Below are 16,099 nucleotides of genomic sequence, written 5' to 3'. Positions count from 1 at the left end.
GCTACCGTGCCTCAGCAACACCATCAAAAACATGACTGTGTATACGGTTTGGACAACCTTTACTTAACTTCATTCCTGACTTTCTTCGACACTTAATTCATTTTGTCTGAAGCTCGCAACACCGCGCAGAAACATGAAGTCACCACAAAGCGACGGCGACATCAAAACGGCGACGCGTTCAGAAACGGCAGCGCTCTAAACACGGCTTGCGTCCACGTACCTCTTGAAAAAGTTGTTGTGAGGGTGCAGACACAGCACGTGCCAGTAATCCAAACAGAACGCCTTAAACTTCCACATTCTCCGCCGGAACAAGGCCCCCCTCTTCAACAAGCTGGACGGCGGCAGCAGCAGCAGCAGCAGCAGCAGAAGCGCAGCAGAGCGCTGGGTAGGGCTGGCGGGGCCATGGTTAAGGAGGTGGCATCTTAACCCAAACACAGTCCTGCTGGTGCACACACACTCTCACACAGTCGTCCCCTCGCGCCAATCCGTCGCACCCCCTGTGGTGGCCTCCTGATTCCAGCAGTCTGCCTCTCCTCCGCTCCACTCACCCACCCCAGGATCACCAGCCTGCCGGGGTTTCTATCCCGCCCAGAACCACCACCACATCCCTTCCTGGACCCGTCTCGGTAAGGGCCGGCCTGTGAGAGAGAGAGAGGGGGGGGGGGGGGGGGGGTGGGAGAGCCCGGTCCTGACCAGAGTCGCAGCTGGCGACCCGCTTTGTGGTTTGATGGCGGACGAGGCAGCGGTCAGGAGGACGCACCTTCTCAAAATAACCTGTCGGTTTGGACGGGTGGCCGGGGAGCTGCTGGTGGCTGGGCTCTGCGGGGCTGCTATCCAGGTCAGCTAGTCAGCCTGTCCCCCGCTGTCTGTCCCTCAGCAAAGTGCGTCAGTTTGTAATGCTCCAGGCGTCACCGCGTGCAGCCCGCCGCTCCACTCTGTCCTCTCACGGAGGGGAGTGTGTGCAGGAAGGTAGAAAAGGTGCAGGAAGGTAAAAAAAAAGGGTGCAAAAGATGCACGACGGTTTCCAGCTGTGTCTGTTTGAAGTGGCTCGGTCTGAGAAAAGGACCGTCACCAGGAACGACTCGTCCTTCTCCTCCTCGTCAACCTCCGCTGAGATCAGAAACTTTTTGCAGAGATCCGCAACAGAATTTCTTGAGGTTGCGTTAGCAGTGCTGACATACTTTAGCTTAGCATCCTCCCTCCCTTCCTTCCTTCTCTGGTTGGGTTCTCAAACACTCTCTCCTCTGAACCCCATTCACATGGCTCGGTCTCTCTCCTCCCTGTATCCCTCTCCTTCTTGTTCTCCCCCCCTCTCTCTCTCTCTCTCTCTCTCTCTCACTCTCTCTCTCTCTCTCTCTCTCCTCTGCCTCCCTCAGTCTGTATATTTCTGTGTGTCTCTCAGCTGCTGCCATCCACACAGGACCTCCCAGAAATGTGCCGATTCTGGTTGCTGGGCAACAACACTACGGTACTACTGAAGCTTCAAGTGGGAGCCTTGCAGCAAAGACTCTGATAGGCCAGGCCTTTAAGGGGGAGGGGCTGGTGTACTGCATGACCACATGCGTTCACAAGGATGCTGTGTTCAAAGTAAATACAGAGCCATGCTGGCAATTGATTCAGAACCCGGTTTGATAAAGTCAACGTTTTCAACTCCATGACAGTTAGCCCTAAAGGAATTGCCAGAGAATACTACCAAAGAAGCCCATCCTGCTTTAGCAGGATGCATCTTCTTACAAGTAAAGAAGCCCATCAATAAATATACATGAATATGCACGAAGGGGTGAGGGAGGGCCGGGTGAAATAGTTATTCATATTCATGAGCAAACCAGCATGTAGAACCACCAGCGATCAAACGGATACGCACGCATATCATCATGATCCTCATCAGTGGCAGCAGCAGCGGTGCGATGACCTGAACCGCAGATCCACCGTGTAGCAGAGAGACCTGAGATGGCGCCCACACTTTGCTCCTGCGTCTCCCTTTCCCCACTGAGGGCGAGGCAGCAGGGGGAAGGAGGGGGATGTTTGCAACACAGTGGAGCTCTGTGTGAGTTGTCTGTGTGAGAGTCTGAGATGGCACCCGGTCCCACTAGCAGCCACCGTGGAAGCGGCTGTGGAAGGGCCTCTCATTAGTATTCAGCCTTCCATCAATTCACACACACACACACACACACACACACACACACACACACACACACACACACACACACACACACACACACACACACACACACACACACACACACACACACACACACACACACACACACAGAGACAACAAACAGCTGCCTTAATGAAGAAGGAATAACATTAATTGTTACGTTATTTGCATTTGTGTGTGTGTGCGTGCGTGTGCATAAACAAACACACACACTTATTCTGAGTCTTTGCTGACGAGTGGCCTCAGAGCCTCATAAACACGAAAGTCTTCCTCTGCATTCAATTTGAGATTATAAGAAATTGGGAACAAGGCACAAAGACACTAAAGCTATTGTGTAAAAATAAAGGATTAATTAATCTAAAGGGCGTTCGCGGGACAAAACCCAGCTAGTTTAAACACAGCTCACGGAACAGGCCTCAAACTGACAAACGCTTTGTCTGTGCCTGATTCAACTCCGCTTACACCCAGCAGCTGAAAAATAGCTTCCCATTAGGATAACATTTATAAATGTCAGTTACTTATTGATTCGCTACTGTCCGCCCCAGTGCTAACCAATTCATTTTGTGAATTACCATAAATGAGCTTTGATGGGAGAGTTACTGCTCAGCAATGTATTTCAAATGAAGATAACTGCCGAGACCATAATATAGATGAAACCGGGGGTTGCAAAGGGTTAGTAAGCCATCTAATGTGTGCTCAGAAATGGCGGCTTCCTCATCCATTACCCCAAATATCCATAACCTCGAGCCACTGAAATCCACCTGAACTAATTGATTGGAACCTGCCCCTAGAGACTGTGGGTGGTGGCACGCTGTCGTTTGTACCAATATATATACCCAAGAGTATATCAGGGGACAAAATGCAGAATTATCTCAGGCGGTACCTGGTGTACAGATAACAGCAATTATTGGGAAACAGAGCCAAAACAAATGCACACAAAGCACCCCAGGATATGGCCTAATCGAGGTGAATTCCCAACATGGGATACATAATCATGTGTGCCACTGATAATTGTATGCTGTGTGGACTGCCTGCTAATTGTATGTTGACCATGGTTCGCTAAATAGCCCTTTATTTTGTTTAACAAACAGAAGAGCTTAGCTAGCAACAGAAACATGTTTGAAATCTGTCTGGACCTGTAGCCACCCATATCGATCTCCTGGATTTACAATGTTATCCCTTTCAGTGTTGTAGTTGATGACATTACAGGGCCAATCAGGGACTGTGTTGTAGTTTGATGACATTTCAGGGCCAATCAGGGACTGTGTTGTAGTTTGATGACATTTCAGGGCCAATCAGGGACTGTGTTGGTTTGATGACATTACAGGGCCAAACAGGGACTGTGTCATAGTTTAATGATATTACAGGGCCAAACAGGGACTTTGCCCTAGATCATGAAATTACAGGGCCAATCAGGGACTTTGGGACGTAGTTGTTGACGTAAAATCAGGCCACCGCTGGCACAACAGTAATGGTGTCTGCCGAAGCACCAAGCGGAAACGTCAACATTAGTGGAGTAAACACCGCCGTAAATGCAGTTAACAACTATTAAACAAGAACAAGAGTATGCGCTAGCGGGGTTTCTCAGCAGAAAATACATTTGCACAGTTCAGCTATTCCGTGTATCCACTGAACAGCACACCATGATGGTGTCACATGTTTTGGTACGCTGATTAGCTGAAGGAATTTGTCTGTCAAGGCAAGTTCTCCCGCCCACTGAAAGCGATGTGGGGGGCTAAGGGTCCAGAGTGATCCGTGAAGCGAAACAGAATGTGAGGTCACGTGATCAGGATGGTCTCCAGGCTAAGGTTGACCATCATTCCTGAGGAAGACAACAGGCTCCCCCAATCCAATTAATCTGAATGACTGTAAAGGTTGTTTTCAAGGTCAAATGTCTAATAGATAACATGACATCAGTAATGAATGTGTGTCCATCATCTGTGTATGTGCGTGGGGGTGCATTTGGCTTGAATGTCTGCATGTATAGATCTTGTAGGTGCATTGGCAACTAGAGTTACTAATTTCATCTTGACTATAAACCATCCCTATGGTGCCATAGAGGCATAGTGGCGATGAACGCATTTGGTTCTCTTTTCCGTTTTCATCAAAGGCCTGTAAAAGGAGACAGAGAAAGACGCCTGTTAGATCAGCCAGCAGGCAGAATAAAGGACACAAATAGCCGCATACAAAGTGACCGATGATTCGACCCCCCCCCCCCCCCCCCCACCCCCCCCCCCCCCACCCCCACCCCACATCCTCCTCCTCCTCCTCTCGGTACCTCAGAGTGCAATGATACGGGCCGATAATGACCCTTTACAGACAGGAGTGAGGGGATGCAAGGCACTATGTGACCACGCCAAGTCCATCACCTCTAAGCTGCAGAAGCATCCCATCCATTGTGCCCCAAGAGGAAGACGAGCCAAGTCAATAGAAAAACATAAATCGCAGGAAATGGCCCGCTCTACTCAAAGGCAGCGTGAGAGTGAGGGAGAGAGCGAGAGAGAGAGAGAGAGAGTGACATTAGCATGCAAGAGGGGTAGGATGGGGGCAGGGAGGGAGGCTGGAGGAGGGAGATTGAGCAGGGGGGGGTTGAGTGACATACCGGCACTACAATGGAGGGACGAGAGGATTGGCAGTGAGGATTGTGAGAGAAACGGAGCTGAATGAGAGGGGAGTAAAAGATGGATCCTGGCGAACAGAGCACAGTGCATACTTAAAATGATAGGAGATCATCTCTTAACTACAATACCAATAAAGAATGAGTCCATTTGTCGTTTGTATTTCTGATAAGGACTGTTATGAAAAACAGACCTAGGTGGGTAACACAGAATGAGACGAGAATGGTTTGTGGTATGAAGGACAATGCGTGTGTGACGATGTCTTAGAATAGTCCACCCCCTTGTGGACGGTTGTGGTATTTCCTGCATTTCCATTGCAAGCATGATCAAATAATCCGTGACAGATCAGTTAGAAAAAGAGAAATGCCAATTAATTTATAGATGGCAATATTGCTGGACATTTTAATGTATGCATTAAATATATTACTGGTGGTCCATTTTTCAGTCAATAAAGAACTTCATAGAGTATGTTAATTTTAGTACAAGATCATTAACTTGAATAATCCTATTGCCGTTTTTAAACAGTGCTATTTATCTAGGTTAAAAGCCTTGACCTATCCGTATTTCTATCTCCCATGGCTTGCATATTGCACTTGCTTGCCAGTGCACATGGATGTATATGGAAGATCAATATAAAGCACTCAAGAAGGATCTCACAACAGGCGAGTGAGGACATAAGGAGGAACAACATCCAGCATCCTAGGTGGACGGTGAAAAGCTTGACTGTGTGACTGAATACCATATTTCAGTAGAGTGGTTGCAGAGAGATGATGGTACATGAAGGTTATCGTGCGCATAACAAGCTCCTGCAGATTGAAACAGATTGTCGAGTACAGCTGTTCGGCCCTATAGCCTGCAAGCGGCCACGCGGAAGAGAGGTGGAGGCAAGGAAACACGAGCATGTGGGGTAGTGAGGACAAAGCCAGGATGGCGAGAATCCAATGGAGAAGGAAAATGATGAACTGAAGGTCAAGATGAAGACGTTTTACACTGCTAAAGTCTATTGCGATTCAGAGGAGGACGGACATCTAAACCGACAACGATACTATGCAGCTGGCATTTAATTGGATCCTTTAGTATTCTGGGTCTGCAAACTGTCTTGAAGGCCTTCTCTATCCTGAGGCCAACAGAACAGATAGAGCCCCATCTTTCCTGAGGGAGGGTTTAGACCTATTTAACGACCAAATAGTTACATCATTATTTGGAATAATATTACAGTTATGTCTCTTGGGTTCACACTTTGTTGATATTATTATTGTAAACATAGGATGCACCAGTCTGTGGTATGCTATGATTGCTATGATGCCATTCGATTGAATCTGTCTTTTGCGGAGTAGCTGCATATATTATGCCACGGCGCCCCAGAATTATAGAAGTCAAACAAAATGAAAGTAAATAACGGGTAAATCTTAGGAGACTAAATACGAGCAACAAGACAAACACTCCGAACGCATTCAGGAAGCAGGTTGGCCAGCGAGAGCACGACGTTCACAACCTTGGTGTGAGTGATGCACATGCCCTTTGACGTCTTGACACGGTGGCTATTATGCAACCGTTAGTCATCATCACCATGAACCCACATCCCCAGAGCTCCTTCGACTGAATCCTCTTCTCATGCACCCGGCGCCCCTCTCTGCGCTGCCGGTCCCTCAGCCCCTGCTGGCAACACCAGGGCCTCATTAAGGGCTACTTCAAACCCCACAATGCACAAACACCAGTCAGTGCCCCCACCCCCCCCCAAGGAGAGCTACGCCCGTCGCTGAGACGTGCCACAGAGGACTCTGCCGCTCGGTCCTCACGCAGGTCCCTTCGCATGGCCCTCAGTGCTCCAGCACACAGCTGCAGCATCAGGCAATGCCAAACAAGCTAGCCGTTAGCTCGATTAGCATCCCTCGTCTATAAATATCCAGATGGTCCAAAGTGGGTTGGGTTGGTCAAATGCCAGGCTTCGGTCAGCCTTTTTCTTTTTTTTTTAATCTTTTGCTGCCCTTGCAGAAGCAGCCATCGCTCCAATGTCGGCACGCGAAACAACGGATGCGTTTCCCTTATTCTCTGACTCTGACTCAACGACCTCAGGAAGCTCTGGCCCGCTTTGTCATATCCCCTCGGTGGAGAGCACAGAGCATGGCCCCGTTCTGTCGTTGTCTGGGTCTGTCAGCACCGAGAGTGAATCACTGGGTGTTGCTTTGGTCCAAGAGGAGATGATTACCATTATGAATTCAACCTAAAGTGTTCCAAATGAAAGTGCCCTTTCATTTAGAGTGCCCTTCCACGACCGCCATGAATCCGGACTGGTTTTCGCTCTGCTACAACGACAGAGGGTGCGTCCATACCAAGCACCACCCTGCTGCTGTTGTTGTTGTTATTGTTGTTGTTGTGTGGAGACTGACTTCAGTCATGGTACTCCGCGCCTCCCCGTACATTAAGGTGATGTGAAGTGACAGCAAGCGGTCATCCACGTGGCAGTGTACGTGTCCGGCATGTAGTCCTACTGCTCACCGCGGGGGCCCCGGGGGCCCGTGCGGGACCACGCCAGGCCGGCAGCAGGGCGGCCGCCCTTATGCCCTCGCTGTGTGAGTCCACAGAACCTACGCTCTCTGCCGCTCGGCAGTGTGCCGTCAGCGACTTAGAGCCAGCCATGACGCACTTGCTTTTTCCTCATCTCTTGCGTCACTGGGGCAGGCGCTGTACAATGAGAATTCATTTACATTCACCGCCAGCCAATACAGCGCAGAAGGATGTGAGGCATCGAGCCCCTTAAAGGGCATACATGTAATAAAGCCAGCCTTTCTACAGACCTAGGAGAAGGACACACAGTACACTCCTACATCCACAATAAGGCTGTTGGTGTAGCTACTGTCCACAGTTGAATCAAAGGGTAATCAGGATTAGTAAAACATCCCATCACTGGAGCTTTGTGCAGTCCGGCTTGTTTCCACATTCCACTGCACCAGCTTATTGAATGAAAACCGGTGAACTAAATGGCCCCGTCAAAGTAAAAGCCCTATCCTGGCTACTAATTACAGCGTTGTGACAGGAGTGACAATCACCATTATACTCCAGAAACACATTGAGGCAACACACGCCGAGGCATAGTGTTTGACTTGCATCCAGGGGTGCGTGTTTCAGGGGCCGATAAACGATAAACAACAACCAACCATCGGGTGGGCTGTACCTCAGCAACCTAAACACACTCGTCAAGTCTGTTCTGTTGGCGCATGCGCAGCCCCCTCAGGGCCATGAGCGGGAGTCATGAGGCCAGACCCCCCCCCCCCCCCTGTGACCACCAACGTGCCGCCGTAACAGCGCGCGTGCCTCCAATGATAATAATCCAGAAGAGCAGAAGCCCCACCAGCGATGGTGAAAATGCACAATAAGAGCGCGGTGGCGCCGCTCAGCCCCGGCTCCTTATAAGAGGAGGGTCCCAGCAATGCTTGGCATGAGTCACAACTCAGGCAGACGCATAGTGCTGAATGCTAGATCATCAACAACAACAACAACAACAACAAGAGCGTGTTCCACATTAGTAGTAGTCACTTCTTATATTTTAGCACTGGGACTACTCAAGGCCTGAGTGGTAGTTTCTAGGAAAGCTTGGGGGTGGGGGGGGGGGGGGGGGAGGGGCGGAGGGGTAACAGGGCGCTGATACTGAATCGGAGTGAGAACGAAATAGAGATTTATTTTTTTCACGCATCATGCAGAAATCTTCCAAAGGGGGAAAAAAAAAAAAAAAACGCAATCTCGGTCGGGCGTGTCGCTCGTGCGTTCCGGCGTTTTTTCCACATAAACCAGATCAGAGGATTAAGCGAGGGAAGCGGGGAGAATCATGCTTGACCCGCACTCCAACAAGCCAAAGACAGAGAAGGGAAAGGGAAGACACTAGCGGCCATCATCGGGCCTGAGTGACAAGGGCAGATTGCCTATGAAGGATTCGGCGGAGGTCCGTGAAGGTCTGGGCACTCGCTCATTAAGCTGACTGATACCTCCATCAGGTGGAGCGATGCATCACGCTGATAACGCCACCCAGCTTGGCCCGGTCGCCGAGCGGTGAGACGGGCTTAACCACCCCGGCCGGGACGCCCCCCCCCCCCCCCCCCCGGACCGGGTCGACCACACGGCCTTCAAGGAGGTTGGCGCTTAAATGCCACCCAGGTTTTTTTCGCAGGATAACACATCTACACCCTGACGAACGAAAATGAAAGTGAAACCGGTGGAAAAAGAAACGGTTGAGTAACGAAATCCCGCGTCTCGTCGTCACGTGTTTGGGTGAACGAGGTGAACGCACACACCGTGGAGGTGGACGGATGGTGAGGTGTCTTTAGGTGTCTCTTGGAGGCTCTCCGAGGGCTCGGCGGCCGCACATCGTGCCATGTGATGTCTGCAGCAGACACCGGAAGCAAACAGCACAAACTCAAATAACAGGAGCCCCAAAATAACTAACGCAAGAGAACAAAATGGGGAGGGGGGGGGGGAAATTAGCACTTTTCCTTGTAGCTTGCTCCCCTGCAAAGCTGCCACACGGGTCTCAGATGGCCGGGGAAACTGAGCCAGTGGGACTAGGGTTGAGGGTCGGCTAAGCGTGAATAACAGCCTGGTCCAGCCGCATGTACCCTGACTGCAGACACACTCTGAGAACATGCAATAGAAACATACATATAGACACACACAAATTACACAAAACCACACACACACACACACACACACACACACACACACACACACACACACACACACACACACACACACACACACACACACACACACACACACACACACACACACACACACACACACACACACACACACACAGCTGGGAGGAACTCCTGTGTCAAATCTGTGCTGGCACTGCATCACCCACAAATCTGTCACTTCTCCCAGACATGGAAAACACAACACACACACACACACACACATGACCACGTTGTCATTTCCCTTACAACAGACGCAGCACCCTATACCAGGACAGGGACATTCAGTTCACATTTGATTTCTCCTTGAAACCAGAGCCCCCCCCCCCCCCCCCCCCCACTGCAGGACAGCACCCGGACAGCGGCTGTTTACCAAGCAGGCAGATAAAGAAGGGGGGGGGGGGGGGAGAGAGAGAGAGAAGTGCTGGGTCTGAGAGCCATAGGTGACTCAGCACCGTCACTCAACACAATAGAGACACTGCAATCCCCGTCCCCCCCCGTCCCCCCAGCCCCCCCACACTGGCATCTGCCAACCAGAGGACCAAGGTACCAAGGTAGCTCCGTCCGGACCCCCCCTCCTCCTCCTCGCCCCCCCCCCCTGCTCCGCCGCGCCCCCCCCCCCAAAAGCGCGCTACTCACATGTCGTAGAGCCGGTACGCCATGGCGGAGCTGGGTCGGGGGGGCTGACACCCGGGGTCCCGTGCCCTCCGGGGGTCCGTGGTGCTCACCACCGCGCGCCACACGCTGGGCTTGTCCATCCTGGAGGAGTACTGGTTCAGGGGGGTTGTCGCGACGACGGGACGGTGTCGGCAGGCTCAGTCACATTCACACACGGCGTGCACACACACACACGCGCTCTCGCTCGCTCTCTCTCTCCCTCTTCCCTCACTCTGGTCCCTCTCTTTCGCTCCCAGTCACAAACACAGGCAGCCAGAGAGCCAGCGCACGTGATGTAACAAGGAGCGCCCAAGCAGCCAACGGGAGGGGGGGGGGTGTATCCGTCTATCCGTGTGTGCGTGTGTGTATCCGTCTATATGTGTGTGCGTGTGTGTGCATCCGTCTATGTGTGTGTGCGTTTGTGTGCATCCGTCTATGTGTGTGTGTGTGTGTGTGTGTGTGTGTGTGTGTGTGTGTGTGTGTGTGTGTATCCGTCTGTGTGTGTGCGTGTGTGTTTATCCGTCTATCCGTGAGTGCGTGTGCGTGTGCGTATGTGTGCGCGTGTGCGTGTGTGTGTGTAGCCTCGCACGTGTGCGGCTCAGAGGAGAGGAGCTGTAGGGCGCTGCCTGTGTGCGGCTGATGCACAGCCTGCGTGCGGACACCTGGGGGGGGGACGGGTTGTGATACGGCAGGAGAGGGACGGGGCAGGCAGGGAGGGAGGAGGGCTGCCTGGAACAACAAAGGAGCCTGCAGCCCGGGGCAGGGCCACCAGGGGGGGGCGGATCACACTCACGTCTCATTAAGACGGACGAGCTGGGAAACCACGTCTCCACTCCACCCTCTTATTCCACCCTGGATAGTACAGTCCTTCACCGTGCCACGTGATTGGCTCCTTGGTCTCCATAGAAACAGGAGGATGTGTCAGAGGTAGGGCTCATTATCATGCCATTCTTCACCCTCTCTCCCCCCCCCCCTCTCTCTCTCTCTCTCCTTTCTTTACTCTCCCTCTCTCTTCCCCTCCCTCTCTGCTTCTGTCTCACCCGATCTCCAACAACCCCTTCAAACCCAATTTTCAAATGAAAAAATTATAATAAACACTCAGTTTCACCTACACATCAACCTCCTCTCCTCTCCTCTCCTCCCCTCCCCCTCCTTATGTTCCCTTCTCCAGTGGAATCGATGCGTTCCTTTGTACCGTCTCTTTCAACTGCCACGGTTCTCCTCTCTAATGAGGCTGTGGGAAAATAAGCAGTCAGTAGGTAAAGGCGCTCTTCACCACGCGGGCCAAGAGCGGACAGATGGCGCGTGGCATCGGAAACCAGCGCTTCTCGGGAGCGGGAAAAAAAAGGAAAATTCAGTACATAATGGAACCGAAGGACAGAGGAAGAGTATAATGAGCAGGGAAGGGGTGACTTTACCAGTATGAGTGTAGCCAGTTTTTTTTTTTGTTCAATGGATGACACACGGCAAACTAAATCTGCATGTGAAATGAGAAGGAATTAGAGTGGCTTGCACTGGCCTTGCATCATAAAGACATCACATAAAATCAGGGAAATGTTATAAATCAAATATAAGGATAAAATAAAAAAATAAAAGACTCTTTGATTTGGCGAAGAAAAGGAAAGAAAGATATCCTCTTAGGATGATTAATTTGCGATGGCAAACCGTGACAGGAATAAAAAAATTAATGCGAGCGCATGTTTGTTATTTGAAAACAGACGGTAAATAGTGTTACAAATGTGTGGCTCACACATCAGCAGCATCCTCTGGCACACTGTCTGGCAAAGAGGCAGCTGTTGACAACCATCACCTGGCAACCATGTCCCAGGCAGGCCCGTGTGCAAGGGGATGGGTTGTAACCAGAGCCCCAGAGCCTTAGCCCTGCACAAGACACCAGCACCCAGGGGTACCATGCCTAGCCTGTGCGGTTGGCCAGAGAGAGAGAGAGAGAGAGAGACAGCGAGAGAGAGAGAGAGAGAGAGCGAGAGACAGCAAGAGAGAGGGATGGAGATGAAGCCATTTCATTTGCCAGGCCTTTTAATTGGGAACAATACTCCCTTAAACGACCAGCTAAAAACAGATACCTAGAAGACAAATGACCAATGCGCTACAGTAATCCAATTTTACCAACACTATAGCACGTCTTGGAAACAGGGTCTTTACAAATGCAAGCAGCGAGAAAGAGATACGGAGAGACCCCCCTGTACTGAAAACACAAGCTCACTCCCAAGAGGGGGATTGTGTGTTCAACCTTTGGAAACTTCTACGGCACAAATCAATGTCATTAAAGTTAAAAGCAGCGGTGGGTGGTGGCTTGGACATCACTCTAGTCTGTACCAGTTTGTGTGAATGTGTGAGTGAGTGTGTATGGTAAACGCTCACATGCATACTACAAACGCCTGTTGCATCATTGACAACACACAACCTCGGGTCGAAACACAAACGGCGTCGATACGGCCCCCCCCCCGCGTCACGTGGCCCCCACAGAGACACACCAGGCGCCCCGCTGCAGGGCTTTTGTCTGGCGCATGTACTCGCGGCGTGTTGCCGTGACAGCCGAGCACAGCTGTGCCCGGGGAGCTGCTGCCAACTAATACAGCTCTCAGCAAAATGATGGGCGCTGTACGTCCTCACAACGAGAGAGAGAGCGAGAGCGCGCGAGAGAGAGAGCGAGCGAGAGCGAGAGAGAGAGAGAGAGAGAGAGAGCAAAGCACTGCAAAGAAACTTTGAGTGGGGGCAAAGAAGACGTGATCAATGTCCATCCTCACGGAGGGGAGCTGGGGGAGCCCGGGGCAGAGTATTAGCAGTCGGCTCACACGCGCTCACACACAACCACAGCAGAGCAGCGGTGAGCAACACACTCTTCCAAATGGCCAGATGTGCCAACAGGGGTGTCACCAGCCATTTGGGTTTTCAACACACTTATACTGTATTATACAATGCTATAGCCATGCCGATGCCATGCCATGCTATGCTACGGCCACTACAAGGTAATATGCAACCACATGCTGAGGAGCGAACACACACACACACATGCATGCATACAAACGTGCTCAAAACATTCAAGTCAATACAAGAGCCATTAAGGCCATTACTTTGGATTGTCCTCCTTTATTCTTGCGCTGCAGACATCAATCACAGACCCATCGGCCTGTGTGCGTTTGTGTGTTGAAGCATGACCACCCACACACATCTCCCATGCAGTGTGGGGTGGTGGGCTCTCGGTGCCAACCACCCCCTCATTCCATATGGCACCTCTTCATCCAGCAGGCCGGGCTATTCCAGGACACACACAAGCACAGACCTGCATGTATAAGCATGTGCATAAACACACACACACGGTTGGACATACACAAGCACAAACAAACCCGAACGGGTGCGCGCACACACACACACACACACACACAAACCCACGAACCCACACACACACATTGAAAAAGGGTTGGCTCTAGCCTCACAGGAAGTGCATACAGATGAGCTGAGGCCTAATTGCCTCCTCCTTGCCCTCTTGAAGGAGCAGCCAACTGCAGCACCTCCTCACTGAGCACAGCCTCAAAGTGTCAGTGAATCACAGAGCGGGCGGAGCCGGGCAGCCGGCAGAATGCCAATGGGCCCGGGGAGCACTGCTGGGCGGGGAGCATGTCTCCATTTGCCCCTTAAAGCGTGGAGAGATATTCAGGCTGAGCAGCTTTTAGACGGTACAAATGGTTGCAATGATCAGTTTTGTTAAATGACCGGTCAAAAAAGGTGCATAAATAATGGCGCTCACACAGAGCGTTGTGACATAACCACACCTAGTGTCCAAGTCGTAGGACGAACACAGGCGCAAAACTGTAATTTGGGGGTCTGCTGCGATGTGCAGGCCACACTCATGGACCCCGCAGTACAAACATACACGGGACGTTGAGATTTGGATCATACGTCATCGGCGCCATATTGGAGAGGTTTGAAATCGGTTAAGAAGTGAGAACATCAGTGCTTTTTATCAAGTGCTTTTTTAAGAAAACGTCTTGGCCTCTCTGATATGGTGGCGACGTTGACGCTGATGATCTCAAGGCCAATGCGGCGTCCATGTTTATATGTCTATGAGTGACACCACTCATGGACCATGGTGATGCTCTGGCATGCAAAGGAAACACACGTAAATGCTACGCGCTACGGCTGCGTCCACACTCCCATGAATCACTCCCACTGATCATCTGTATTCATCACAGTCCACTCATAACATGAATAGCAATCCCACCTAATGAAGAACTCACTACGTTTGGTCTTTGCCTGCTCCAGCTGATTGCATTATGTAAATGAACAGTTAAATACCCAAACAAATGTAAACCGACAGAAGACGCAGCCTACATCCAAAATACACACCATTATTGATTTTACACTTCATAGTAAAAGATGGTGAGGGGGGAACTAGAGCCACAACACAAATTAGTCCTCAAAATGATTGCAGTACTATGGCTTATTTCCTGGGGTGTGAATACACACTTGGTGGACTGTAGCAGGGTTTTGATTGTGTTCGTTTGTGTTCCTGTTTGGAGAGAAGGGTTGGATGTGTTGTGACAGATGCACACGGATGGATCAATCTGTGCCTGTGGACCAGCGGGAAGCCTCATTTAGTCCTTTAACTAAGCTGCTCTGCTGGGTTCCTTGTTTCCAATACTGGCCTGGGAGAGAAGCAATGGAGGAAATGAAAATCTGCTAGCTGTGTGTGTGTGTGTGTGTGTGTGTGTGTGTGTGTGTGTGTCTGTGTGTGTGTGTGTGTGTGTGTGTGTGTGTGTGTGTGTGTGTGTGTGTGTGTGTGTGTGTGTGTGTGTGTGTGTGTGTGTGTATTTTTCTGTGCGTGCGTGTGTATGTGTCTCTGTGCATGCATGTGTGTGTGTCTCTGTGTGTCTTTGTGTGCGTATCTGTACATGCGTTTGTGTTTCTGTGCGTGCGTGCGTGCGTGCTTGCAACGTCAACCAATAGAGACAGTGAGAGGTACCAAACCTTACAAACAGCACTATGGTCTGCTGACCACCAGATGGCAGTGCTTCACCTCACACACCACACTCAGGCCCCCAGAGTGTCCATTGATTCTTGTAATAATAAGTGATTTGCAGTGCACTGGGATTCAAGCTCAGCAAGAGATATTTTCACACCCAACTGCTTATTATATTAAAAGGGGACGAGAGGTGATTCAAAAGGCTTGATTAGAGACACAAAGAGGGTGAGGACTGTTTAACGATGACAATCTGCACACCTCCACACCCAGCGTGGTCAACAACACGGTAGGGCTGAACATAAATAAATATATCCATTATTCAAGCACCAAAACTCCACCTTCAAACACGTTTTCTAAAACCCTGCAATTAGTGTCACCAGCTGGAAAAATGGAGCTCCCCCGCTGCTGCTGACCCCTGACCCCGCTCAGGAAGAGAGAGGTGGGGCATTTATTTTTCATGGAGTTGTCGCCTGTAATAACATGGCTGTGTAGGCTGCAGCTACCTCCCCCGTAGAGAAAGTGAGTGAGTGAGAGAATCAGCAGTCACTAACATGGCTCCCTGCTCTGAAGGAACTAGAAAAAAGATTTGGATGCTTGCAGTACCACACACACACACACACACACACACACACACACACACACACACACACACACACACACACACACACACACACACACACACACACACACACACACACACACACACACACACACACACACACTTCTAGAAGGAACACAGAACCACGACCCCTGGTGACCTCCGAGGCCTTGCTGCAAGTCCTCTAAGGGCGGCGGGGAGGTTGAAAGGCTTGCATTTCAGAAAGGCCTATTTGCAGTGTGTCATATGTTAAGCCGACCCCATCAATCCTACAGAGGTAATCCTGGGTCAGGTATGCCGTGGCTGCCAAGCGACACAACGCATGCGTTCGACGCGTAAAGACATACTGAACCACAACTAAACTTACTGGAATGGGAATTAAGTTCTGTTCTG

General features: G+C 50.8%; 1 protein-coding gene across 5 annotated transcripts in view; it reads right to left on the bottom strand.

Moving 5' to 3' along the window:
• The window catches only part of LOC311360062 (IQ motif and SEC7 domain-containing protein 1-like), an 84,083-nt gene that overhangs the window by 43,776 nt on the left and 24,208 nt on the right, over window positions 1-16,099 (bottom strand). For 3 of the 5 annotated variants that reach the window (XM_084480143.1, XM_084480149.1, XM_084480145.1), the window contains exon 4: window positions 10,107-10,226. The exons of 1 other annotated variant lie outside the window; for it this stretch is intronic. In XM_084480143.1, coding sequence (XP_084336269.1) covers window positions 10,107-10,226 — 120 coding nt within the window. Of the gene's footprint in view, window positions 1-220; window positions 629-10,106; window positions 10,227-16,099 lie in introns of those variants that run through there. One more of the 5 variants, XM_084480147.1, reaches the window with a different exon arrangement.

The sequence above is a fragment of the Micromesistius poutassou genome (genome assembly GCF_964030765.1).
Source record: "Micromesistius poutassou genome assembly, chromosome: 15".
In the NCBI taxonomy this organism is placed as follows: Eukaryota; Metazoa; Chordata; class Actinopteri; order Gadiformes; family Gadidae; genus Micromesistius; species Micromesistius poutassou.
The sequence above is the reverse complement of the archived record's forward strand: the minus strand, read 5'-3'. Positions and strand labels throughout refer to the sequence as shown.